Genomic DNA, 25245 nt, shown 5'->3' with positions numbered 1-25245 from the left:
CGCTTTCGCGTTGTCCTCAGATGTTGCCTAGGCAGAGCAAAACGGCTGTGAACCTATAGGTGAAAGGTGCAGCAAGCCCGCTAAGCAGTGATCCTTCCCGGCACATGGAGGGCGCGTACCCTCTGTGCACGTGTTTTAGCATAATCGAGGATTCCTGGCGTGAGTGTGAAGTTGAGCTACTCTTTGTTCAACATGAGAACGACAGACGACGGGTAAGACACAAAGGGGACACGTGCACTCTATCCTGTCCCTTTTTTTTTTTTCAGATAATTTGCCTCGTGACTAAAAGTTTATTTACGCAAAGCCAGCCCTGCAAATATCTGAATGGGTGAAAGCGGGATTTACTGGTGCTTAACGTGGCAAAGCTGCGCAGTCTTGCAGAAGTAAAATGTCAATGCAATCACTACCAGTAGACACCTAGATACTGCGGACTGCATAGAAATCACCTCGCAGATGAAACTGCGAGCCTCGCCTAAAATGATGAGACAGTTGTTAACTTGTCATTATTCAGACCCGAACACCACTCTCTCGACAGTGCAGCTATGCGAAATGCGGCAAGAAGACACTGGTCACAATCGGCGAATCGTTATAACCGCCTTCATAGGATTGACCCTACTACGGCATATTTTCGAATGTAACATGGCATCCAGCGAAGTCAACCGTACGTCGTTCAAAGACTACAATACGTGTGGCCTTCAGGAAACATGTGCACATTCTTCGATTATGTTATCATATACCAGAAACAATGCATCACGTCCTTTGTAGTCGCTTCAGTATGCTCGCAAACGTTTTGTTTGCGTCTATCCAAACTTCGCAATCGACCGCTGACTGAAGAGTAAGAGAGAGAGAGAAAAAAAAACTTTTAATGGATGCTGTAGATGTTTGCATGGCCATAGGCCTAAAGTATGCTACTCCAGATTATGAGAGTGACATATGAAATGGTACATTCGTACACAGTGCACACCAGAGTTGCGGAGTGGCAGCTCCGGAATTGGAATGATCCCGGAATCATTCCACATTTCAGTCACCCTGAATAGAATGGGAATGTAATGATGGCACCAGTCTGGCAGATGGAATGGGAAAGGAATGGGAGCCCGACATTTTGGAATGAGAGTCTGAATGGAATGGGCACGTTGTTTTGGACCGCTAAATGTTGATTATAAGCGAGACTACAAAACTGGTACATTTGTCGATTAGGCTAAACTATACTTAGCCAATTTATTACATTTCTAAAATTTTACTGAATGCGGCTCTTTCATTATCTACCCATAGGTGACTACCTCTGCCGCGGCAATTATAAACAACACGGTATTACACACATTCTACACTTTTGAAGACCCGGAAACCTTTCTTCGTTACAATGTTGAAGCGCACCTAAAGACTGCAGCTATTAGAGTTAACTTATACTTAAGAGTTTAACTTAGTTAACTTCTTAGTTTTAGTTAACTGATTAACGTTTATGCAAGGAGCAAAGTTTTCAAGACTTATTTATTTAGCAAGGGTATGTTTGACCTACGACAAAGGGAGCAGGCCAAAAACGGCGACGTCGCAAAAGGGTGCACCCTGCGTGAGTCTACGGTGATTTGGAACGCGCTACATGTTTTTTTCGCTCACTGTCAGACATGCAGAAGGCGCGATACAGGCCCAATATTATGTCAGTATATGTGAAATAAGAAAAATCGGGAAACGCTGCAGACTTCAGCACTTAATTCGGCTCTGAACTCGTATACAGCGACAGCAGCATTCTCCTGCAGTGAAGACCAGCATCTTAATTTTGTTTTTTTTTTTGCTTATTACTCAAATATTTGCGCTCGCCCTCTACGGGAGACACGGTGTAAGATTATTTTGTACTTTTATTTACTAAAATGATATGAGAGAGCTGGCAGCAACGCGCTCAAGAGATGAGACGCAGAAAAAATAGTACGTAACATTATTTGGTACGTTGTTAAAACTTCAAAAATAATTTTCGTTTTGTTTTTGTCACTAAGAACAAAAACGCAAGTAGTGAGCAATTATATATAAAGCATTTAATTTACTGGAATTGAAGGAATGGAATGAACCAGCTCAGCCACTCCATGAGTCGGAATGGTATAACTCTCACCATTTCGAGGAGTTAAAGGAGTGAAATTAACGGGGACTTCCACTCTCCGGAATGGAGTGGGAATTAAATGGAGGGCCCCACTCCACTACTCTGGTACACACACAACATACACAAGCACGCACAGTAGCAAGTAACTGAAGTATCTTGCCGATGCCAGGGTCTCAGAAAGTACCTCGGTGCGCGCCAAGCACTATACCAGCGCTGCTCCAAGGTCCAAGTACACGGTGACTATATATAAAGACGTCCTACTGGAACATTGGCCAAACTCTTAATGGAGTTGCAGATCTATCTGAGCATTACTTTCTTATGCAGCACGGGTCTTAACTCGTGGCTGTGGTATGTCGATCTGTCAAGTGACTATTTCTTCACGCCCTCTGTGCACATCGTCAGCCCTCACAACTCTATTTCTCTCCTCTTCACACTCCCCCATCGCAGAGCAGCAGGCCAGAGGAGTGTACCTCAAGACGAACACTCCGCCATTTCCTCTGTCTCTTGTCCGGCCGTCTGCGCTGTTAGCCATATTCGTGGGATGCCCGCTGATGAGAAAGAATGCATCGTTTATCGAGAGTGACTTCAGAATCGCCAGTCTATGCTAAAACACAGCAAAAAAAGAAGAAAAAAAAAGAAAAGCTGTACAGCTGGCTATAGTCTGGCAGCGACGGCAGCTCTCTGGCACGTTTGCACTTAAAGAAGTATATCAAAAGTTTGATGACATTTTCTTCGGAACACTGCGAGTATGATCTCTTCCCGGGAATCAGCTATGAATCGCAACGCTGAACGGACGAGCGCCTAATATATAACTGCTGCTTTATTGCGCTAGCAATTATATGGACGCTCCAAGCGCACTTCTGCCGTCGCCGTGAGGTTCCGTATAAAGTCCAACGGCGATAAAATCGTCGCCGCGCGCCGTACGCTGTGTGTGTGAGTGAAAGCGTACTAGGGTGAACCGGTAATCGCGGCTCAATGTAGCGCACGCGAGGGAGGAAGGCAGGCCGGAAGCGCGCGGTCTTCTTGCGTCGGCTGCTGCTCACAGCGCGGCTGCGCGGGCGCATTATCTTGAAAGCGATCTGCGATGTGGGCGAAGTGCGCGCCCGCGCGGGCCTCATCTTCAAAGCAATCTGCGATGGGGACAAAGTGCATGCGCCGAGTGCGGGTAGCTTCGTATGAGCTGTGCTTTCGACGTTTAGTTCGCGTGCGAGACGAGAATCTGCGCGAAGGTGAATTTGCCCGCTGCTGCTGGCGCGCTTTCTCGCTCCGGCGTTTTCACAGCGAGTTTCCACGGTCATCGAGCGAGATGTGTTCATGTTTACCTGTGCGCGCGTGACACCGTGCTTGTCTATTCAGTTAGTGAACGAATGTTTACAACTTTATACGGCCCATTAAACTACTGTCCTTGCTTCGTATAGCTCTATACTAATTTGCTATCGCAATCGATGCTTCGCCTTTCGGGCGAAACTGGGATTTTTTTTTTAACATTGCGGTGTACGAGTTTCAAAAGCACTCGAACAGAGTATGATGCAGGAATCCTGAGTCGTACAAGATCGATAAGACACGTAATCAACGCCAGGCTCGTAACGACATCCCCCCCCCCCCTTATGACGTCGCGCTTTCCACCTCTCTACGAGAAACCGAAAGCGCTGAAAATAAAGATATTGTCAAACAAAAAATAACTAATTAAAGAAAGAAAGAAAGAAAGAATAAATAAAGATTAAAAAAACAAAATATCTACCGAGGGCTGTTGGAGAATAATGGCCCTCCAATCTTGGCGGGGAGTGTCATGGCATGCCAGTCACCATTACGCCCCTTTGCCCCCTATGCCCCATTCGATGCCCCTTCACAGCCACGGTGTTAGGAAACCTTGTATCACACACGCGTAAAACCACGAGTTTTCAAAGCTTTGCTGCGTGAACGTTTGCGAATGTAAACTTGGCATATAGTATATTTCCAGGAAACTCGCCTCGCCGGAGGCCTCCTTTGCGAGATGATGACGATGTCCATCGTAGCTCGAATAAACAACACATATAAGGTGCCTCAATGGTTGAGGCACCCTAACCGCATACAGTCAGGACGTCATCTGGGACACAGTGCGGTTTATTCCTTTAGTTAGCAACCCTTTCTTTGGATAATTTTTCTAGCCGCGTGCGGAGCGAAAGTGAAGTATCATTTGTGTACTTCCTTCTTTCATGTCGTTCTCAATGAAACGTCGATCTCGATGAAAGGTGCACCTCCACTCTCGTTTCCGTGAGCGAACAAAGTTCACTGGACAGCTGCGAATATGAATAAAGAAAACAGAACATTGAGGTGAAAGGAAACGCCACGGCACGGCACGCCGCTCACTGCAACTAATTTTGCGCGGCTTCTGTCAAAAGAGCCGTCGGCATTTCGCTTCTCACCGCTTTCATGCATGCATTCTCGCAGAGTGATGAGACGAGCTCATACCAAACTGAACTCTGCAGGAACACAGCGCACGTTTCCTGCCGAAATGGCGGATCAAAACCTGTGGGCCACAAAGCGCAGCGGAGCCGTTATTTTTTGTCTTGCCGTTCAACATGCCCCGATTAGCCGCGTATAAGCAGGATTGATTGATCTGTTTACTTCTTAACTGGAATGCCCCAGCTTTTCGCCGGTGTTTGCCAGGAATGCGTGAGAGGACGATAGCATCCTGCTGATTGTTATAATATCAACCAGCAAGCTGCGAAACGACTTCTTGCAGTGAGGAAACTTAACTACTATTCACTTAACTTACCATTCACAGCACCTACCACCCGTCATTCCAAAAGACCGTGCTCCATCTGACTAAATTGTTCCTAACGCTCAAAACAACATGGATTTTTTAAAGGATATTTCTGAGGTGATTGAATAACCAGCCTTACTTTTCTTTCTCTACAAATGGGCTAAATACCTCTTTCTCACGTCGTCGTTTATCGGCTAAAGCTTTTCAGCACATTGGATATGAAGCGCAGTAACCTGCGACACACGTTAATACCAAACCATACATACACACACGTACAGCCGATCTTGGGTGATGGCTATCGACCCGGGCTGCGGGCTACTCGGGAGCAAAGGTGCCATTGGCCACATCCCTGATGAGGTCGCTCTGGTTTACTTCGCCGGCCGCCACCAACTTGGAACCCAGCTGCCAGACTTGCGTGTTGCCGGGCCCGCGACCAACGAAGAGCAGGTCTGGGCTGCACACGGAAAACCCACGCGAACGCTTACTCCACGCACTCATTTCCAAAGCAAACGTGGTTCTACTTCTTACAACGACACATCTGCCGACAGTATAATCCGCAAAGAAAGAGAATGTTCGCAGACGCACCCTTTTATGTGCTTCCAGTGATCATAAATCGAAAGAGTGGTTTCACTCGAGAAGGCAGTGGTTTGGCGAAGCAGAGGACACCTTCTTGGCCCCGATTCACGAAACATATACGCAAGAGCGGTCCGTAAGAACCGAGCGCCGCCAAATTTGTCTAGTGTACGTATGGTAGCGAAGCTGTACAGCGCGTGCCAGTGGTGAACAGTTCATATACGATCTAAAAGCTTCGCGAATTCGGGCCCCTGACTCTTATACAATCTATATGGGAAGTGCATGTGGCACAAAATATACGATGAAACATCTCCTGTGCGACTCCCCAACATACGAAGGTGAACGGATTGCCCTTCGCATATAGTCAGGGGCAGGGCACTTAGATGACAGGCCTTTCACATAAGAGGTCTTGGGACCGTGGGCTCGTGTGTTTACCATGTACAAAACCACAAAAGCGTTGCTGCGGTTCTTGAAATGCACCAGCCTTATGACCGCTTGTGATTGACTCAACGATGAGCGTTTGATTGTGTGAATAGTGCAAAATGTGAACTATACTCTCCTCCTTCTCATATTTTAATCCTCTTTCCGCCTTTCCTAGTGCATCGGGAGTGGCCTGGCCCTGCCTTTCCATTATGACTTCACTATATATATATATATATATATATATATATATATAATTTGAGGAACGTGTGGGCGCACGTAGGAAAACAAAATCAAAGATGTAATTTTGACGTTTCGGCCTGGGTCCGGCCTTCATCAGCCTTAGTGAAGGAGCCGCAATGTCGAAGATAAATGTTTGTTTTTGCTTTTCTACGTGCGCCTGCACTTTTTTCAAATTATGAATTAAACACCGGTTCCGAGGAACTACTTCCTTTAAATAAATAAATAAATAAATAAATAAATATACACACATATATATATATATATATATATATATATATATATATATATATATATATATATATATATATATATATATCAACCAATTTTATTTCTTCCAACGTAGGAGTAATATTGACGTTATGTCAGGTTCAACACCAATATGGCGGAATATGGCAAGAATAGACAGCTCTGCGTATATCAAATAAAGAAGTGCAGGCAGTTTCTGTCATGTGTTTAGCAATGTGCGCGTATCGAAGTATATCCTTAAAAATTTGTCATGACTACAACGGGCACCAAACCGTCCAACAGCTTCGATGTAACAATAACAATTGTGAGAACATGTCACAAAGTAACCACTCTAATAGGTAAATGACGGCACGGTTAATAATTGACGACGGAGTCAAGCAATGCGAACGTGAGACCGACTGCGATCTGAGAGGGCAGGGGCGTAGCCAGGGGGGGGGGGGGGGGGGTTCAACCCCCCCCCCGAAATTTTTTACGCAACCCCCCCCCCCCCCGCCCCCACTCACCCACCCTTTGTTCTCGTCGCTTCGCGCTGACATAATACAAGAAACCGGTGCTACTATCCAATTTCATTCCTGGGCGCTTCTGTTTGGGTTGGTAATTTACAACGAATCATGTTTGCATATGGAAAAAAACTGTCACGGTGTTTGTCAAGGCTTTGACACTCTGTGAGGTTTTGGGCGAGAATGTGGCGGCCGCCGCAATGCGGCCGCATTCTGAAGCAACAAATGCGGCAGCTGCATTTTAGATGAAGGCTACGTTCACACTTGGGAAGCGGCAAGAGGGCGGAAAGGCCAAAGCGGCCGGAAAATCTTTTCCGCCCATGTCCAAGTTGTTCACATTTGTTTTGCTACCGCCGCGGCCGCCGCTGCCGCTTTCGTCCACATCCATCTAGTCTGCGTACGTTTGTCAGCGTAGTGGCGCTCATTATCGCATTTCGAGCGGTATGTTCATTCATTGACCCAACCGTGATCAAAAGTGATCATTTTGCGCAACTTCGCATGTCATCTGCGACCTTCAATAAATTCCTCGTTGGCGTTCCGTAATTCTCCTCACAGGGGCGCGGTAGCGCTGAGTCACAGGTTGGTGCCTAGGCGTGATTATATTTCTTTAATAGCTTTTATTTACAAGTTGTAATAACATTTCATCATTTCGTATTATTGTCGGCGCCTCAAAGAACACCAAAGCGGCAACGGGAACACCAAAGCTAAAGCCCGGGCTGGCCCTTGTGTTGGGGCTCGCCGAAGCCTGCGCGTCCTACGTAAAACCTACGCCCCCAATCTATCGTCGCGACGAGAAAAGCACCCCGCGACTTCTGCAACATACCGTGCACGTGCACGAATTATGGAGCGCCAACGAGGGATCTGCCTAACTATTGTCTGCCATGGAAGTGGGAGAAGAAAGGGCTTTTATACTTCTACCTACTTGTTTTCTAGAAATGGACAAGGAATAACGGAAGACGCGGACACCTCGGAAACGGCGGTGGTGGGTTCGCCTGGCTTTGCTAAAGTGTTAGAAGTTGGGTCACGCCAAGGCTTCGTTGCCGCACCTCCGGTCGCGCGACGTTGGATACTATCGCGAGTATTGCTGACAGTGCGTTTTAGCACAACTCTTGTCGTAGAGCAAGGGGTGGTTCTTGATCGCGTCGATCACTTTTGGTGCCTTGTTCAATTTTACGACCGGATGTTTACATGCTAGTGTAGCTTCCAGTCGAGCAGAACAACTTTCCGCCGCGTTTCCTCTTCGCCATGGCGAAAAAATCGGTCCGAGACCGATTTGGCTCGGTCTGCGCGCGAAACGTCTCTTGTTTGCGATTGCGCCCCTACGGAAGGCTGGTAGTTACTGTTGTGTTGTTGAATCCCAAACCAGCAATTACGGAAGGCTGGTAGTTGCTGTTGTGTTGTGGAATCCCAAACCAGCAATGTACTCACGAAGGGCTGATGACAGCAGTGAAATTCCACCGATTCGCAACAGAATGCACGAAACAGACAGCCGACAAGCATGGATTACTGCTGTGCGCAGTACAGCGTAAGTAAACTCTTGTTGCAGGCGCTGACAGTTCTCGTCGGAGTTCACGCGTCCTGAGAAATTGATTATGTGCACTATGTATTGAACAAGACCGGAGTTCATTCCTGCATCACTAGTACACCGATCATTCGAGATTCTGTGAGGTACAAGGCCGCTTCCTGTTTGCACCGGCGTAAGTGAAGCAGAAATGAGTTGCACGCACTACTTAAAATGCGTACACATGCCATATCTATGCTGTGCGGTGAAATATTCTGTACAATTCTGAATCTGTTGACGTAAAGGCAAATGACGGCTGCATAGGCTTTTAATAAAAATAAAGATACTGATAATTTAACTTTGAGAACCCTGTATAGTTAAATTAGTGCTGTCTGTTTTTTAAGCCCGTCTGCACCTGGATGTCAGAATTGTCCCCGTTGCACTCTAGTTGAGACTTTTTCAATCAGTTTACTGTATATATTGCAGTGTGGCCTGATACTAGCATTTCTATTGAAATTAACAGTGCCATTCTGTACTGCTGATAGGAGCTTCTGCAAAATGTTTTGAGCTGGATGCACTGCAGTCGAGGCTTTGCCGTTTACCGACGAATTCTTCTGCAAAATGTTTTGAGCTGGATGCACTGCAGTCGAGGCTTTGCCGTTTACCGACGAATGCTCGTTTTAACGACATTTTACAAAATAACATGTGTCCGCTAGACTCTATATAATTGTAAGGGCCTATATACAGCGAAAAAATATGCTAACTTGACATTTGCCCAGAGTAAGCACTCGTCCGCACGTAGAAGAAGTAGTCGAAAGCGTCGCCTTTCAGGCCCACACACAAAAAAGTCGGCTCTTTAAAGCGCGACACAAGAAAATCTCTAACACGCACGGCCATAGAAATTGATTTTATGCCGAATGTGTTCTGGAGTATCCCGCGCGAGGCACCGAAAGCGCTTGGAAGGCAATGAAGACAAACTCCGGTTCCTCTGTCTTGTTTCACTATTCTTTCCATGTTGTCTAGCTCAGCCTCTTTTACATCTCAAAGCACGTCGCGGTCAGACCTAATCTGCGGACAGGCGTCTGCGGCCATGCGCCTGCCAGAACGGAAACTGCGTCGGCGTTCGAGAGAGCGAAACATCTTTAGAGTAGTGATTTATCGCGTTACCTGCGCGCACAGTACTCGAGACTTGTGCCAGCGCCACGTTCAGCGTTCAGTGTAAATTCCGCCACGGGAGCTGTGGTGCGACGCAGGTCGTAGAAGCCAAGGCGGCCGTCGCCCTGAAGCGCCGTCAGCAGAGTCGGCTGCGAAGGAGACCAACGGACCCTAGTGGCCGCCTCTGGAAGTGGAATGGTCAGCACCGGCTCCAGCTGCGATCAGAGTATGCACCAAGCTGTTTGTTTTCCGTTGTTTCATTTCGGTACGGTACAGTACGCTGAACTTCGCATTCGTTCGCAGCGGGCGTCGCACGTTAAGAGGACCGCGTTATGTAGGTCCTTTTACGTCACTAAAACCAGAACGACTGTCGATGACACTTCAAGTACTCTCATTGAGTCAAAATTACTTAATGGCAGTGGGTAATTGTTCAACCCATTTTTTTAAAGTCAGTTATTGCAGTAAGCTGAGACCTTGCAGCAAGGTTCGCAAGAGAAACGACTGTTGCAGTTTTCAACATAATTCTCTTTTGAGATGTTTTGGCCACACCCTCGCGAGAAATATTCGGACAGTATGAAAAGACTGAAGAATGTATCCTATATAGAAACCCTCGGCAGGGTTCAGGGTCTAGCTTGACACCATGTAGGATTACCTGCAGCAAGCTGAACACTTTGACTTCTCTGTCCATGCCGCCAGACGCAAACACATTCCTCTCGAAGGGAGACGAGTGGACGTCGAGCGTGTGACCACGGTGGGGAGGGAATCGTGCCACGACAGGACAGCTGTAGGTGCGCTCCAGCGACGTGTGGCCCTCGACTAGTGCTGTAACGAAGAATCGAGGCAACCAATTGTTGGCGCATCCCTTGCAGGATATCTGTTAACACACTAGAAATGCGGTGTATTCAGTTCACAATTTTTTGTCATTGCTTCTCGGGAAACAGAAACAATACAACGCATTTTGTGTCCAAGCTGAGAGTCTCGAATTCTGGAATAAGGGGCTGCTACAACTGTTGGAATTTTTGTTGATTCGCTCTTACATCTCTGATTATATACAAGGTGAGTTTTCTAGCGGACACAAAGTTATTAACGAATTTCTCGGGGAATATGTCGCACAATTCTCTCGCATTAGCTGGACTACTTGAAGAGGTCGCGACATTACTTTCATGACAAAACGCACTGTGATGTTAGATAATGAACAGTTTCCCTGAATTAACTTTGTAATCCTTCACTTTATGGTGGATGTCCGAATTTTGGGACATGCACCATAAAGTCTTCAGTTTTGGAACTGAAGATTGGCAGAAATAAAGTATCCATTTAGCAGAAATTCTGCGCTTATAGCAGCAGTTTCGCTAAATGCGTCTTTAAAATACGAGGGGAAATTGTTCCAGTTAACACTCATCAGCACTGCATTTTTTCACAGTGCTGGTAAGAATATCACAGTGCTGAAATTTTTCACACTATTTCTTCACAAGTTCATTAGCGAGACTTTGTTACCAAGCTAAAATCACAGTGCGATTTGGCGTGCAAGTAATGTCAGCTCTTTCAAATAACTCAGCTAAATTGCGCTATCTGTAACAGATTATATTTAATTATTCTGTTTCGTATTTCACTAACATAAACTGCCTTGTTTTTGCACCTGTACACGTGGCTTGTGGTTATTTCGCAATACCTTTGCTTCTATTAACTCATTTTATTGATTGTTTAACAGGATACCACCGCAGTGACTCAGCGGCTACGGTATTTCATTGTTGAGCAGAAAGTTTCGGGGTTCGATTCCTCGCCATAACGGCACCATTTTTGATAGGAAGGATTGCCAAAACGCTCGTGCACGTAGGTATTGGCCAGATTGTCAATATTAATCCCGTGCCGGCCACCGCGGCGTCAGCCATAGCTCACTGTACATGGGCTTTGGGACGTAAACCCCCTAAAGTTTAGCAAAATAACAAAGAGAATTAGTACATAAGAAATTATCGCCTCTAGAAGCCGCGAGCATGAATTAAGCACCAAGGCACAGTTCCTCGTGAATATATAATAGGTACGGGCAACAAACTATAACGCATTCGAAGGCACATAACCTATAGCCTCTTATTCAATTTGTGGCTGAATTTTTTGGTCGAAAGTACACGAAGTTTGAACTTAAGGGGGTCCATAAAATTGCCTCATTTCCCACGAGCAATAAAAAAGTGATGTTTCGAGAACAGTATTGAAACGTGTACTTGTTTATCTTTCTCGGGTGACCGCGATGCATGAATTGAAGTGCACAAGTAACTAATGGCTATACGCTTTTACTTCCTTCAAAGAACGCGCCAATAAAAATGCAGAGAAATGTTTAAGTCGTATTATTTCGTGCAGAGCCACAGCCTCTAGGAAAGTTCAAATAGACTACACTGTAAACGGAAATAACTCTCAGGTGGGAGTATACTGCTTGTCCTCTAGCGACCCCCCGGTTGGGAGTTTATTATGCTCCGAATGATCGGAGTATAATTTTTACTCCGTGCGGGCGGAATTTTTGCGTGGTGCCTTCGGAGTTGTTTTTTTCTGTCATTTTTATTTTTTACTTCGAGCTGGACGGAGTTTTTTCGAGGTGCACCGGGAGTATAAAAAAAGGCACGTCAATTTGCGTGGAGAATTTTTATGTAGAGGCTTCGGGTCAAATTCCGAAATATACGCACAAGAATAAGCCAAATTATGCGTAACATGTGAACGAAACCAGACAGACCAAGCAATACATAAACACAAGCATTTGAGAAACACCCGATGAGCAGCTGTGAGAGACATCCAACGCACACTCGACACACAACAAGAAGCAACCCTGCCAGTATATATAGCCACGATAATGTGGGCCTCGAAACGGCCTAGTGAGCAGCTGTAGTGTTTTCAGAATTACGACTCGCAGGCTCGCACATATGAGATCGGCCTCTCTGAAAATAACATGAAACCTAAATCCACACGGAACTGTTAACTTAGAATATTGAAAAAAACAACGTTCATGGCATAATTTTTCAAAATTAGAATGCCATTCCGTGAGCGCTGAAGCGACTTCGCACACTGCCTGCGTCCACGGCCAAAAAGTAGTGCGTTAGTTACAGTACGCAAGAAAAATGTACGTGCGCGTGCTTCATGACAAAATTAGCTTCGTACGAAAGAATTGTGGCGCTACAACAATTTATTACATGTGAGCATGACCCGTAGCAGCCTACGTAACACCGAAAATTGCGTAGTCATACATTTTTTTGACCGCACTACTTGCTCCGCGTCCAAGCAATGTCTCTCGGCTGTGAAACAGAGCCATATCGCTGACCTGGCAAACGAATCCTCACGCTCGGAGCCAGCAGGTATGCTCCTAAATCAGTGTGTTGGATGGAGCATGATGTTAATGCAATATCCGAAGCAACGACGTGATCAAAACAGAACTGCGCGATAACAATTCAATTCACATCGCTCAGTAAGAAGCTTTATTCACAGTACGTACTTACGTCCTACCGTATTTCTTGGGCGAGGATATCCGTACACAGATTCATAAAAGAGTTGCTTGCACCACGGTCTAACTTACTGGCAGCACAGCACCGTGACGAAGTCGGAATATGGCATTCATGTGCGGCTATCACGGACGTTGTCGCTCGAACAGTGGCTGCTGTTGCCATTGCTACGCGGCACTTTACACCGGACGTTGTCAGAATATACTCAAAAGGACATAAAAGTGGTATTGAACACACTGAGGAACACAAGTCAAGGTCACGCAACACTGAAGCAGAGCCAGAAACCCGAGCCGACATCACGAGTCAACCGGCAGCTTCGTGGTCACAACTAAGCCTTTTTCCGCACTTGAAATCGTTGCTCTTGCATTCATCGTTGTCAGCAGATTGATCACAGCTAACGCACATGAATATGGCATACAGTGAGCTTCAGGCACGCCTATAACACTTTCTGGAAGGACGTATAGGAAAGAAAATCGGCGAAACGCTGGCACGGAACGACACTTCACAGATGTAAACAAACCGTCAGCCATGAGCACCGCCGACTCCGCCGAACGCGGCCGGTCGCTGGCGCGGCGCACAGCCTTATGGGAAGGACCACGTGATCAACCTGTTCCGGCGGGGGAGTTTTTTAAAACTCCCTGTGCGGAGTTCCCGGGGAGAACAAAATTTTGAAGGCGGAATAAAATCACGTCATGTCCGCCCTCATCCTCCCACAGGTTGTGAGCGGAGTGAAACGAGGGAATGCCGTTGTATTCCTCCCATACATCGGAATAAATTTTCAAGGATGGGAGTATATAGGGGACATCACCTTGTTAAAATTCCCATGTGGGGGTATTTTCGTTTACAGTGCACCTGCAAACACTAAACTAAACTGCTCGGATACCGGTCGGGCGGGCCTGCCCTGGCGTGGACAGGCTTATAAGCCTGTCCACGCCAGGGCAGGCCCGCCCGACCGGTATCCGAGCAGTTTAGTTTAGTGTTTGCAGGTGTAGCGAACATGTGATCGAGTTCGCTACAGTTCAATTCCAGCGCTGGATTCCAGCGACGTCACTCATTAACTTCACCGACAAGTCAAACACAGCGATTTACTTCAGTGCGTGTGTCATCGCGGAAATTTCGAGTTAAGTAGCGTTAACTTAATGGGGGTAAATATCGCGGAGTGCCGCAGGACGTATGAGAGCCAAAATTGTACGGACTGTCCCGAATAGGTAAGTGCGCTCTTTCCTCAGTATCCAATGAACTTGGACTACCTATTGCGGTTGGTACAAAGCAAAATGCGGTGGGTGGCCTAAGCATGCTCCATGGCAATCTAGGAAATTTTTGGCGCGGCAGCCTCCACCAAGCTGAATACAGTAATATATTTTCAGCACACTAGCGTGTTCGCAACTTTGCTTGTGAGGTAAGGATATTTGCACCAGATAATTCATTCGCGTGCAAGCGCACGTGTGTGCGCGCATGGATGTATATGTAGGATTATATGTGGCGCTTAATGGCGCAATGGCCAGGAGTGGCCAAAGAGCACCAACATTTACATGCATAGCGAAAGCAGGTCCAGCAACAAATTCTTTAAAAGTACGTCTATACGTATACGCGTTTCTGCATCTACGAGTGCCAAGCATATTGAAAAGCAGTCGAAGCATTTGAGTGTACTCCATCAAAAGAGGAGGACCTTTTCGTTGGGGCCAGACCTAGTACGACCGATCCTTTTGCACAGATATGTATGACCCTTCGCACACGCAATCACGAGTGCACGAGGAATTTACCGAGCGTTTTTAGGACAGCCTCTTCATGACTGAAGTCATCAAGATGCTGTTAGCTGGTAGAGAGGCGACGCAGAGCCCACCAGAAACTTATGTATCAATGCAAGAAAAATTTAGATGGGCGCTAGAGCGCTTTTATGGCAAAAATTCAGTCATATCAATCAATCAATCAACCAATCATTCAATCAATTTATTTGGCATTCATTACAGCATCTGCACATAACGAATGCGAGGACAAGAACAAAAAGCTGCTAAGTAGCAGCTTGACATGGTGCTTGCCCCTATCTTAGGCAGCCAAAAACAAACACATATAAATACATTGTATAAGTACACAAGTTTCAGTTCGCATGTACACCAATTTGGCATAACTAAAGTAAATACAAAACCAGAATATTAGATTGCAATATATATATATATATATATATATATATATATATATAAATGTATGTCAATTACGAAATACGCACATTGTGTTAACAAAAGGCATTGCCTTGCAACAAAATAGAAACAATGTGATAATTTTGCACAAAGAAAGCAGGAAAAATACAAAATTTACTATAATAAAGAACACATCGACTCTTTTATAATTAAGTGAAGGTTTGATATACATTACAAGGATTGTCCTATATATAGTAAAGTGTGATTTTATTATATACAAGACAACATAACTACGCAAGTGTACAAAAAGTTTATATAAAAATATAAGTTGATAGCGTGGGCGGCTGCTAATCTAAAAGCTGAATGCGACTTGACAGACGCTTTGTTCATAAAAAAAAAAACAAAAAAAAACGCCGTTTGCACAGCGCGCCGATGTGCAATAACAAAATAGAGAGAGAGACAAGAAAGAAAAGAGAGTTACACAGGTGATGCAGTTTGAGCATCGCAGGTGAGATATGCTGGTGGTATTTTCTCACTTGGAATATCGCGTATCTTATTCGCTTCAGATAAGGGAGTGGGTACTTGCTATACCATTTCAGCGTTTTCAAAGCTGCTAAAAAATATGGTGCACTTGCTGTATCCAAAAAAAAAAATTATGCAGATGATTCCACAATGGGGTCGGTGCGTGTTCAAACAAGGGCGCTTGCTGGGTATTGTAATGTACTTTCCTGACGAACGAATCGATGACGCACGTTTTACGCCTAATTTTAGGCCTGTTTTCATCGCTGACGAAGTAAGCTGAGCGAATCTTAATGAAATGGGGAAAATTAATCCAGTTGCCTGTTACAGAATGTTACAAACGGAAACTTACAAGAGATATAGGCTTCTCCACAACCAAACTTCATAGTTGACAATAAATCTGCCCGAGACCGCGACTACCGCTAGACCGGGAGCCGTTGTACCATCTGTGCTAACTAGACGGTTTGAGCCAGTGGCAGGACGAGGTGAAAAAAAAAAAATCTCGAAGCAAAGTAAGGACAAACAATGTGTTTACCGAAACAGTGCATTCAGCAAAGATATTCAGAGAATGTATTGACATGTTCATTCATGAAGCATTTTTCCCTTTGATGGTTTCCGAACTACTCGTTTTGTCAATATACCGGGTGTTTCAGCGAACACTTTCAAAAAATTTTGCAAGTTGCCTGCGGCAGACAGCACAATTCTAGTTCATGAGCTGGTCTACTCGAAGAGGCGGACATTACTTGCACAAAAAATTGAAATGCATATTCGACTAATTAACAAAAATCCACTAATTAAGTTTTTAACTAGTTACCTTATGGCCCATATTGCAAATTCCAAATTCTAGCCGTGGAGTTCGCAAGGCGGATCCAATTGGAACGAATTCTCAGGATGACACCAGTTTCGAGATAATTCCTGAACTTTGCGGAGAAATACATTGGCGTTCCAGTTACTTTTGTGCTTCAATGCATAAAACGATGTTTTGTTAAGAAAGTTGTGTAATTTTCAGCAAAATCAGGCCCGCTTTTGAAAAGCCTCTGTCATTCGTACGAATGATCATTGGCTGGTACCTTCCCTGTTTGCTGTCACAAGGCGCCAGCGCTTTAGATAGTTCCTGGATGAGAATCAGTTTGAAAATCCAGGCCCTAGTTTTAAAAACTTTAACCACTTGTACCGCATCACCGCCATATGCGGTGCGTCACGAGACAGCTAGGCGACATAAGGCAACGTATTTTAGAAATTTTTTTGTCTCTGCGCGGTGTAGTCGTAACCAGCAAAATCACTCACTTTAGCGGCATAGTCCAACCAGTTCCTAGACACTTTTCTTTCATGCTTGCGACCCAATCCCGCGGCGGCATTAATTTCCTTCCATATTTGTTACAATTTACAAGAAGCCTCCAGGGGAATTAGCCACAGAATGTCTCCTCGTTAAAAAAAAGGAAGAAAATAAAAAGTGTAGAAGGTGAAAACCGGATGAAGAAGAAAGAAAGGAAGGATGGAAGGAAGGAAAGAAAGAAAAAAAATAAAGAAAGAAAGGCATTATATACACACCTATTCTATATAACACCTGTCCTATAAGTACGTTCTATCGTTACTTCACATCTGCAAACACATGAGCACTGGAGGCAGATGTGGCGTATGCAAAATGAGCTTGCGCCGGCCGCATACAACAACAAAGTTGCTCTCTCAGGGACCACAACGCTGAAAATTGCTGAACCCAGAGGCCTCGCACTGGAATGGTGTACATGCTGTATGCGAAAAATCTTACATGCTATCGGCCGCGATAGACTGAGCGATCCTTGAAGAACTCCGCCTCCTTCAGTTCCCATCACGAAGACGGCATCATCAAAATGGTTTCTGGCAAGCGACGTCACTGAAAGAGAAACGAGGCTCAATAAGCGAGTGCTCTTCGCTAGATGCAAAGTAGCAGCTGCCGCCGTCTCCCCCGTCTGAAACGTTCTGCAAAGAACTCCCTGTAAGGAGGACTCCGTTGCTCGCTTCCGAGCACCGGCTTGGGTCGCGCAGCACGTTTACTGGAGGCCCTGCCCGACTTGTTTTCTCCGCGGACGCGAGTTTTCCCAACATGACGTTGACGGAAACAGACGGGCGGCGGTGCTAAAGGCAGTCTAGCAGCAGAAGGCAGTTTAGGTGGCTTGTTTTTCTTAATCCGCCGAACCGCTTCCCGCGGATCTGTCGGATTAGTCGATTACGCGTCCGCCTCACGTCGTTGTTGAAGCTCAGTGCCCGGCAGGCGCCAGTCTCCCGATAGTTGGCGTCGCTGGCCTATGGGCCTGCGATCTGTAACTTGGGCAGAGGTGGCGAGCACGCGGAGCAGTAGCGGCCGCAATTATCATGGCTTGCCACAGGTGGAGAACGAAGAAGACTCACTGTATACATTTGTAATTTAAAAAGTAAAAAATCAACTACGTTGTGGTCTGTTACTTAACTAGCACTGTACAGTCATAAGCTTAAGGAATGCATGCCGCAGTGAGCGAAGAGTTGATGCCATGTCACTAGAAATCTTGATCACTCAAGTCTGTTCTTAAGGCAGTCAGTCAGCAATTTGGACTAGAACACTGCAGGGGCTCGGGCCGGCCTACGAGCCGGCCCGAAAAAACTGTTCTACCCGGCCCGGCCCGGCCCGTAGGCCGGGCCGGGCCGGGTAGAACAGTTTCTTCACGGGCCCGGGCCGGGCTCGGGCTTTCTGGTGGTGTGCATGTAACGTGCAGCGAGTTATTCTCGGGCGTCTCAACTCTGAAAAACATTATTTTTCGGTCTCGGGCCGGGTTCGGGCCGGTTTCGAGTCGGGCTCGGGCCGGGCTCGGGCCTAAGGTAAAGGGGTGGCGGGCCGGGCCGGGCAGGTAACGTAGATTATGTCCCGGCCGGGTCTCGCCATAAAAGTTTTGATCGGGCTCGGGCGGGCCGGGCCGCCCAACGTAAAAACGGGCCCAGGCCGGGCCCGGGCTGAAAAAATCGGCCCGTGCAGTGCTCTAATTTGGACGTAAAAGGAAAAAAAATGCTGTCACATGCTCAACCATGAGCTATGAAGGAATAAAGATAATCGATCTGTGGGAAGAGAGAAATGAATGCGAACATGATGAAAGAGAAATGACAAGAAAATAATTTTAAAAAAAATAACCGAGAGGGGACGAAAAGAAACCTCAGCACTGACTGGAAACAATGGGAGAAGAAAACTTGAAAGGAAAGGTCGCCCGATTTTGAATTCGTGTCTTATTTCGAGCCCAAATTTCCAATTTCGATCTTCTATTTTTTTTGTACGACTCGGATAAATATGTTGACATGGTATTTTTGTTCTTGTTATTGCTTCGTTCTTGTTTGTTTTTGTTTGTCTTGTCCGTCACGAAAGGGAGCCAGCGGTCATGTGGTGTCGCAATTGTGTCTACTTAGTAGGACACAAACACTCTAGCATGCTTTATCACATTTCGGTGCCTGTATTTCGCAGTGAGTGGTGTAATTTCTGCCGCGGTTTCAATGTGTCACTGATCCGTAGTACGTGGTTCTTGAGGAAAGGGAAAGGTTGACGCTATCTTCTGCAGCCCTTGAGGGAGCACGGCTCAGCGCCTCACTGATCCGGTCGCGTTTCTCCCTTGATAAACTGTGCAATAAAATCTCTCTCTCTCTTATCGGCTTTCTTTTTCTTTTCACGTTTTCAAAGCGTTTTTTTTTTTTTCGCCTCTCGTTTTTCATTCTTTTTTCTTCGTACTATCTTTTCAACAGTATATCACTACAGTAGAATCTCGGTAAACAGATATAGCTTAAACAGAAATGCCGGTTAAACGGAATAAGTCTTTCATGGCTGGTTTTGTATTCAAACAATGTTAAAAAAAACAACTTTCGTTAAACAGAACCAAAATGTTCTTAACTTCCTATCAACGCAACTACAGAATCAAGCTGTAAAAAAAAATGTTTTTTTCTGAAGAATCAGGATCTGGGGCGCTATAACGTAAATTGATTCCAAACTGTTTTGATTCCAAACTCCTGACGTCAAATTTACGTAATCACCGATGCAAGCATCGGGCGGTGACCCGCAGCGTTGTCTGAACAACCCAATCAAACACTCTCCTTGTTTATAGGTCACCTTTGTTCGCTTTCAAAACCAATAACATTGTCTACACTCAGCCGTTTTTCTTATTTAATTGGCTGACAAGAGGCGAGGAGCGCGCTCTAGTGGAGAGGATTTCGATGGGGCCGAGCCAGCACAGTGAAAATAGATAACCACATAAAAAGGGTGGTGCCGGCTTCTCCGATTGGTCCGCTTCGCCTTACTTAGCTTGCGGTGGCTGGTCGAAAATCGCGGCGGCGTGCAACGGAAGGATAAGAATGACGCTAAAACGGATCTTCAGCCAGGAAAAGTTGGCAGAGCGATGTCGTATGCATGCCGAAAGGGCTCGATAACGTTTTACTGCCACGCAAAAAGGTTTATCATGCGCAAATAAATACATGCTCACCGGCAGGTGCAAGTAGCGAGGGCCAGAGCGATCGTCGGGCAGCCATCTTCTATTCCTTTCGGAACGGGGCAGTCTGTGGCTATTCAGAAAATTTTTCAGTTTTGTTCGGCATATTAATGCATTTTTTTCGCGCACACGTCACTTTGACGTGGTGAGTTTTCACGGTTTTGTGAGGTCGCGTGACAGACAGGCGAAGTGGGCGTAGCCGGAAAACATTGGACCAATAGCAAAGGGCTAATGGTGAAAAGGCGTCGAATCAGGAGTGATTATTTTTTTTGTGCGGTTTAATCATGCATAATCAGTGTGTACACGTTATATCAGATGGGGAGCTATCGCGGTTTTCGTGACGTCGTGTGACAGACAGGCGAAGTTGGGAGTGGCCCGAAAATATTTTGACCAATCGTGGAAGCTGATTGCAGGAATTGGAATCAAAACAGTTTGGAATCATTTTACGTTATAGCGCCCCTGTTTTCTTTTTTTAAATAGCGACGCTTCCATCCTCGATGCATTCGCCAACGAAGGCGGCAATGAAGCGAGGACAAGTCCGGAAAGTGACTGTTGCAAGAAAAACCGCTGTGATACGGCTATCGGAGGCTATCGGAGAGCGACCGACCTCTGTTCAAGTTGACAGAGGATGCAGACTTTGTGCATTCATTAACCATATATAGTTTGGGCTATCTGTATCGACAGCACAGTCAATGTACACACTGACCAGGTCGCATGCAAGCATATGTGCGTGCAGCAACGCGTTTGGCAACCTTCTTTTTTTTTTCTTTCTTGTCCGATTCGTTTTATTGCCACTTTAGCAATATGTAAGTCACTTAACTTCTAGCGAATCCGTTATCTTCGACTTGCGTTTACGTGGTCTTGTAGGTGGTCCCTGATGAGGCCGAATTATCGGTCGGCGACTGTTCCGGTTCCAGAATAAGTGCTAAGCCCCTCGTCGTATTCTATTTCTTTTTTTCTTCTTAGCTAGCTGCTACATTCACTTCTTAATACTGAACAGTTTCTGACAACAGTGTTAAGAGGGTGCATAACATATATCGCTGCACCCCTGCACATTTTTCTCGGTAAACGGAACTCCTGTTTATTGGAACATATCTCTCCGATCCCTTGAGGTTAGATTCTACCGTATCTTCTATTCCACCTTGTGACTGTCCCGAACGATGCACATTTCTTACGCGCAGCTGCAGTGTGGTTTACTTCGGACAGACGATATACACGACATAGACAAAGAATACATTGATGGATGTGTCATTCAGGAAATAACTAAGACAGAGAGAGCGATCTAGCGTCCGCTGTTCCGTTACTTTCGTCACCGTCCCCCTTTTCGTCGTGCACTTTCCTTTGCTCAACTCGTAACAAACACACGCGAACCCTCTTCAAATGTTTGTCAAAGAGGAGGGACGGCGTACACTAGACAGAGAGGTTTTAATGAATGTTTTGTCCATAGCTTAGTGAGGATTGGTTGATGGAGGCAAGAGGCGGTGTATAATGAGGAAGAGAAGATAAATTCACATTCCCTCCTCTTTGATCTCTGCACAGAGGAAGAAGCAAGCCGATGCACAAGTGTACGCGGAAGCTGCTATTGCTTCCACCGGAATCTATTTGTAGCACTTCACTGACTTCATAGTTGCCTCATGCTGAGCAGATCGTTTAAGGGGGCCACTCTCGCTGTGACCAGCTGAACGTGTAAGTACTGCGAAAAGCATACGGTCTGTGCTAAGGCATTCATAATGGCAGTGTATACGTTCAGAGCGGTACTTTTTCTGTCTCGTAAAATAATACAGCAGAGTCGCGTTAATTTCTAAAACTGGCAAGCCTTTTCTTTTTCCCCTTTCTCTTCGACGTAGGCGGACATCGTGACTACGACCATTGCGAACAAGACCCTCGAGCGAAACAGTAGCCGAGAATTAGAACAGATTTCATTTTCGTAAGTAAAATGTTGCTAATAACACTCGAGAGTGCCGCTCCTGCGCTGTTAGCAAAGTAACAGCAAAACGTTCGGAAAAATTAGCAACACGAAAGTGGTCGCAACTGAATAGGAGAATGCAGTTGTGGCTGCAAAACCGCTTTAGTTCACATATAAAGCCGGTGATGATCCACCTCACAGTTACTTATAATACAAATAACTGTGTGTTCTAACTGTACGCATACAGGGCCTGCAATGCCAAGCAACACACGCTGCCTGCCACGTGAATTAAAAAGCATGTTCCCCGCAGAATACAAGAATTAGTGTTCGCCCAAGACATTGCATTATCTTCAAGTAAGTTTACACGATCCCACTCACGCAAGATATAAATAAGAAGTATAATACAGATGGATGATGCTAAGTTTATGAGAGAAAGAGAGAGAGGTAATGAGACATGGCAATTTGGGTTCAATTAAATTTCCGGATAATCGGCTTTCTGCGCTTTTCATTACGCGGTAACCCCGGTAACAGGAAATGTATACGAGTACGTCTGTGCAGTCGCTTATTTTTCGACAACGACATGCGTTTTCGTATATTATAAGCTCAAACACTTGGTAAATAAAGAAAGCCATGACTTACCTCCGACATGTGTTCCGCTTCCTCCGCTGGGAATCTGCTTGTGGAGTCGGACGTTTTCGGCTAGCAGTAAGAAGTAGTTGACGGCTTCTAGGTGGCTCTTTCGAGTATCATGTCGCCATTGGATAATCATGCCGTCTAAACCACAGCTTAGCAGCTTGAAAGGAGCCACAAAAAATAATTGTCACAATTCGTCATTGGATGGGCACAGCGTTAAACAATAATTCATTTTACGTGTTTATTGGCAGCCCCAAATAATGGACAGCGGTCAACAACAACTGCAAGCCGCTTGCTTTTCTGCAGTAGCTCATACCTAATCTTCCAAGGCCTTTGATCAAGAAGCCCAATCCGGAGAAAGCACGCGCACACCCTGATATGTGCGTGCGTGTGCGTGTGTGTGTGTGTGTGTGTGTGTGTGTGTGTGTGTGTGTGCGTGTGCGTGTGCGTGTGCGTGTGTGTGTGTGTGTGTGTGTGTGTGTGTGTGGTGTGTGTGTGTGTGTGTGTGTGTGTGTGTATGTGTGTGTAATTTCTCGCCAGACTTAACAATAACACCAGTTACATGTGCCCTGGTAATACTGCTTGTACTCTCCAAGTCCACTTTTCTGAACGTAATGCTTTCAAAACAACCTTCAATTTCCTGCTCCGAATTTCTGCCTGCGCTGAAGCTGACATACAGCAAATAATTTGTCTTATTTTGTCTTCCGAACAGCAATATCGCTATAGTCCTTGACTAAAGCGTGAACGACTTCGTGGATTTCCTTGCGAATCTGTAAGAGATGACAATGCTTCAGAGCGTTCACTTTTAATATTCATGTAATAGTCAGTTCTTTAAAAAAACAATGAAGGTGACTTTTTTCAGCTGACAGGCTTGCCTGAAAGACCACTTTCCTGTTTTCCTGTCTCCAACCTGCCTGCTCTTCGGCATGGATACTTAATGTGCACCGATAACTGCATAGTACATGCTCCCAGCAAGGAACCAAGAGAGACCTAGTGGTAGAGCGCCCGCCTCGGCTGCGGGAGGTTGTGGGTTCGATTCCCACCGCCGCCGGGCACCCACTGTTTCAAATGGGCCCAAGCGTACCCATGCCTGGCGTTCGGCTTCCTTCAGGGGTGATACGCTTGGGAAAGGAGCCTGCGCCCTGAATTCCCGTCGAAACCCTCGTGAGCACAAAAAACAAAAAAATCACAGCATATCCACGTGGTGAATGATTATGAGTGGGCGAAGCTCCGGAGGGAATCATCGGATCTCCCGCTTAAGGGGACGCTAGCACAAACGCGTTAGAAACGTGCAGTACTCTCTAGTAAGGGGGAGCGGCCACAGCGTCTTACGCAGCCATTTACACATGCCGGAACGTGCACCGCGTTTGCCGACGCCATCACATGACTGCTGAGAGAGTATACCCCCCGTATTCATAAACGCTCCTCGACTTGAACTTGACTTGCCACCGCTTTGGGCAGCGCGTTCGAAACGCGTTGAAGGTAAGGCGGAGAGGCCACAGCGTCTTACACCAGCTTCTTACACGGGCCGTAACGCGCTAGCACAAACGCGTTAGAAACGCGCTAGAAACGCGGCCTTTCGTTAATGTTGGGTATTTATTGCCATCGTGGTGCGTGTGTCTATGTGCGCTTCGTGGCGTAGTGGGCTAACGCCGCGCGCTCGGAAGCGAGGGGTCCCTGGTTCGATTCCGCGCTACGGACACAACTTCGGAATTTTTTTTTTCTCATTTTTCTCAGACTGGTTACACACTACTACTACGACGACGGGGACGGAACGGGTGCCGCTATAAGGAGCTTCGCCCCTAAAAAAGTGATTTTTGGGCCGCTCCCATGGTGGCCATTTCCCATGTGGCGCCCAAAGCACCTATTGAGGTGGGGACGCCTTCGGGTTGAGGACAAACACACCTTTCCAAGCGTTGAGGCCCCATAATGGCCGAGCACCAGGCCGGGAGCGCGCTTGTACCTATTTTACCGGTAGGTACCCGGCGGCAGCACTTGCCTCCCACAACCACGGCGGATGATTTTCAACAAGGCCGTCTGTGGTTGGACAAGAGGCACCCGGAGACAACTCCTGAAATCTCTATTGGTCCCTCTTCTAGATGTGAACCCCCACAAGAGCGAGCACCATAGCAAGGAAAATCTCTACCCATTAGAAAAAAACCGATGGGTTCGATCCCGACGGCAGCGGGATTTGAACCTCCCGCATACGAGGCGGATGCTTTACCGCTAGGCCACCGCTGCGGTTCCAGCGCGCCACGTATCAAATACGTGGCGCGCTGAAGAACATGTGGTGGTGTGCGAAAGCTAGGTTGCCTACTTCATAAGGGATATGTAATTACTGTTGCGAGCATCAGCCTTGCTTTCAGTCTTGTGCGATTTAATATTTCGATTGACGAGCATAGGTTTTCTAAAATATGTGCAAAATAAATGTATATCAATTGTATCTTGCTGCTGGTAACTTACACATTTCGACTCTTCAGCGTTTCCGATCCACTCAACGCATTTCACCAAATCTCGATGATTGTCATGCATCACAATCGGAGATGAGCCCATTGGTCGCTTGTGTTTGCATTGTCCAGATCATGATGTCGCCTGCAGTATGAATAGTCAATATTTTTCACT

The 25245-nt window shown here is 46.1% G+C and overlaps 1 protein-coding gene across 1 annotated transcript; it reads right to left on the bottom strand.

Moving 5' to 3' along the window:
• Nucleotides 1-4183: 4183 nt before the first annotated feature.
• Nucleotides 4184-22777, bottom strand: LOC119450013 (cytoplasmic dynein 2 intermediate chain 2). The gene is made up of 6 exons (XM_037713350.2): nucleotides 22630-22777; nucleotides 17378-17482; nucleotides 10126-10295; nucleotides 9486-9688; nucleotides 5112-5289; nucleotides 4184-4368 (listed from the first exon to the last, which is right to left on the bottom strand). The coding sequence occupies exons 1-5, from the start codon at nucleotides 22757-22759 to the stop codon at nucleotides 5151-5153; spliced, it is 747 nt and encodes a 248-aa protein (XP_037569278.1). The 5' UTR covers nucleotides 22760-22777; the 3' UTR covers nucleotides 4184-4368; nucleotides 5112-5150.
• Between the last annotated feature and the right edge of the window lie 2468 nt (nucleotides 22778-25245).

This window comes from Dermacentor silvarum, chromosome 1 (genome assembly GCF_013339745.2).
Source record: "Dermacentor silvarum isolate Dsil-2018 chromosome 1, BIME_Dsil_1.4, whole genome shotgun sequence".
Taxonomy (NCBI): Eukaryota; Metazoa; Arthropoda; class Arachnida; order Ixodida; family Ixodidae; genus Dermacentor; species Dermacentor silvarum.
Note: the sequence above shows the minus strand (reverse complement) of the source record. Positions and strands in the feature narration are given on the sequence as shown.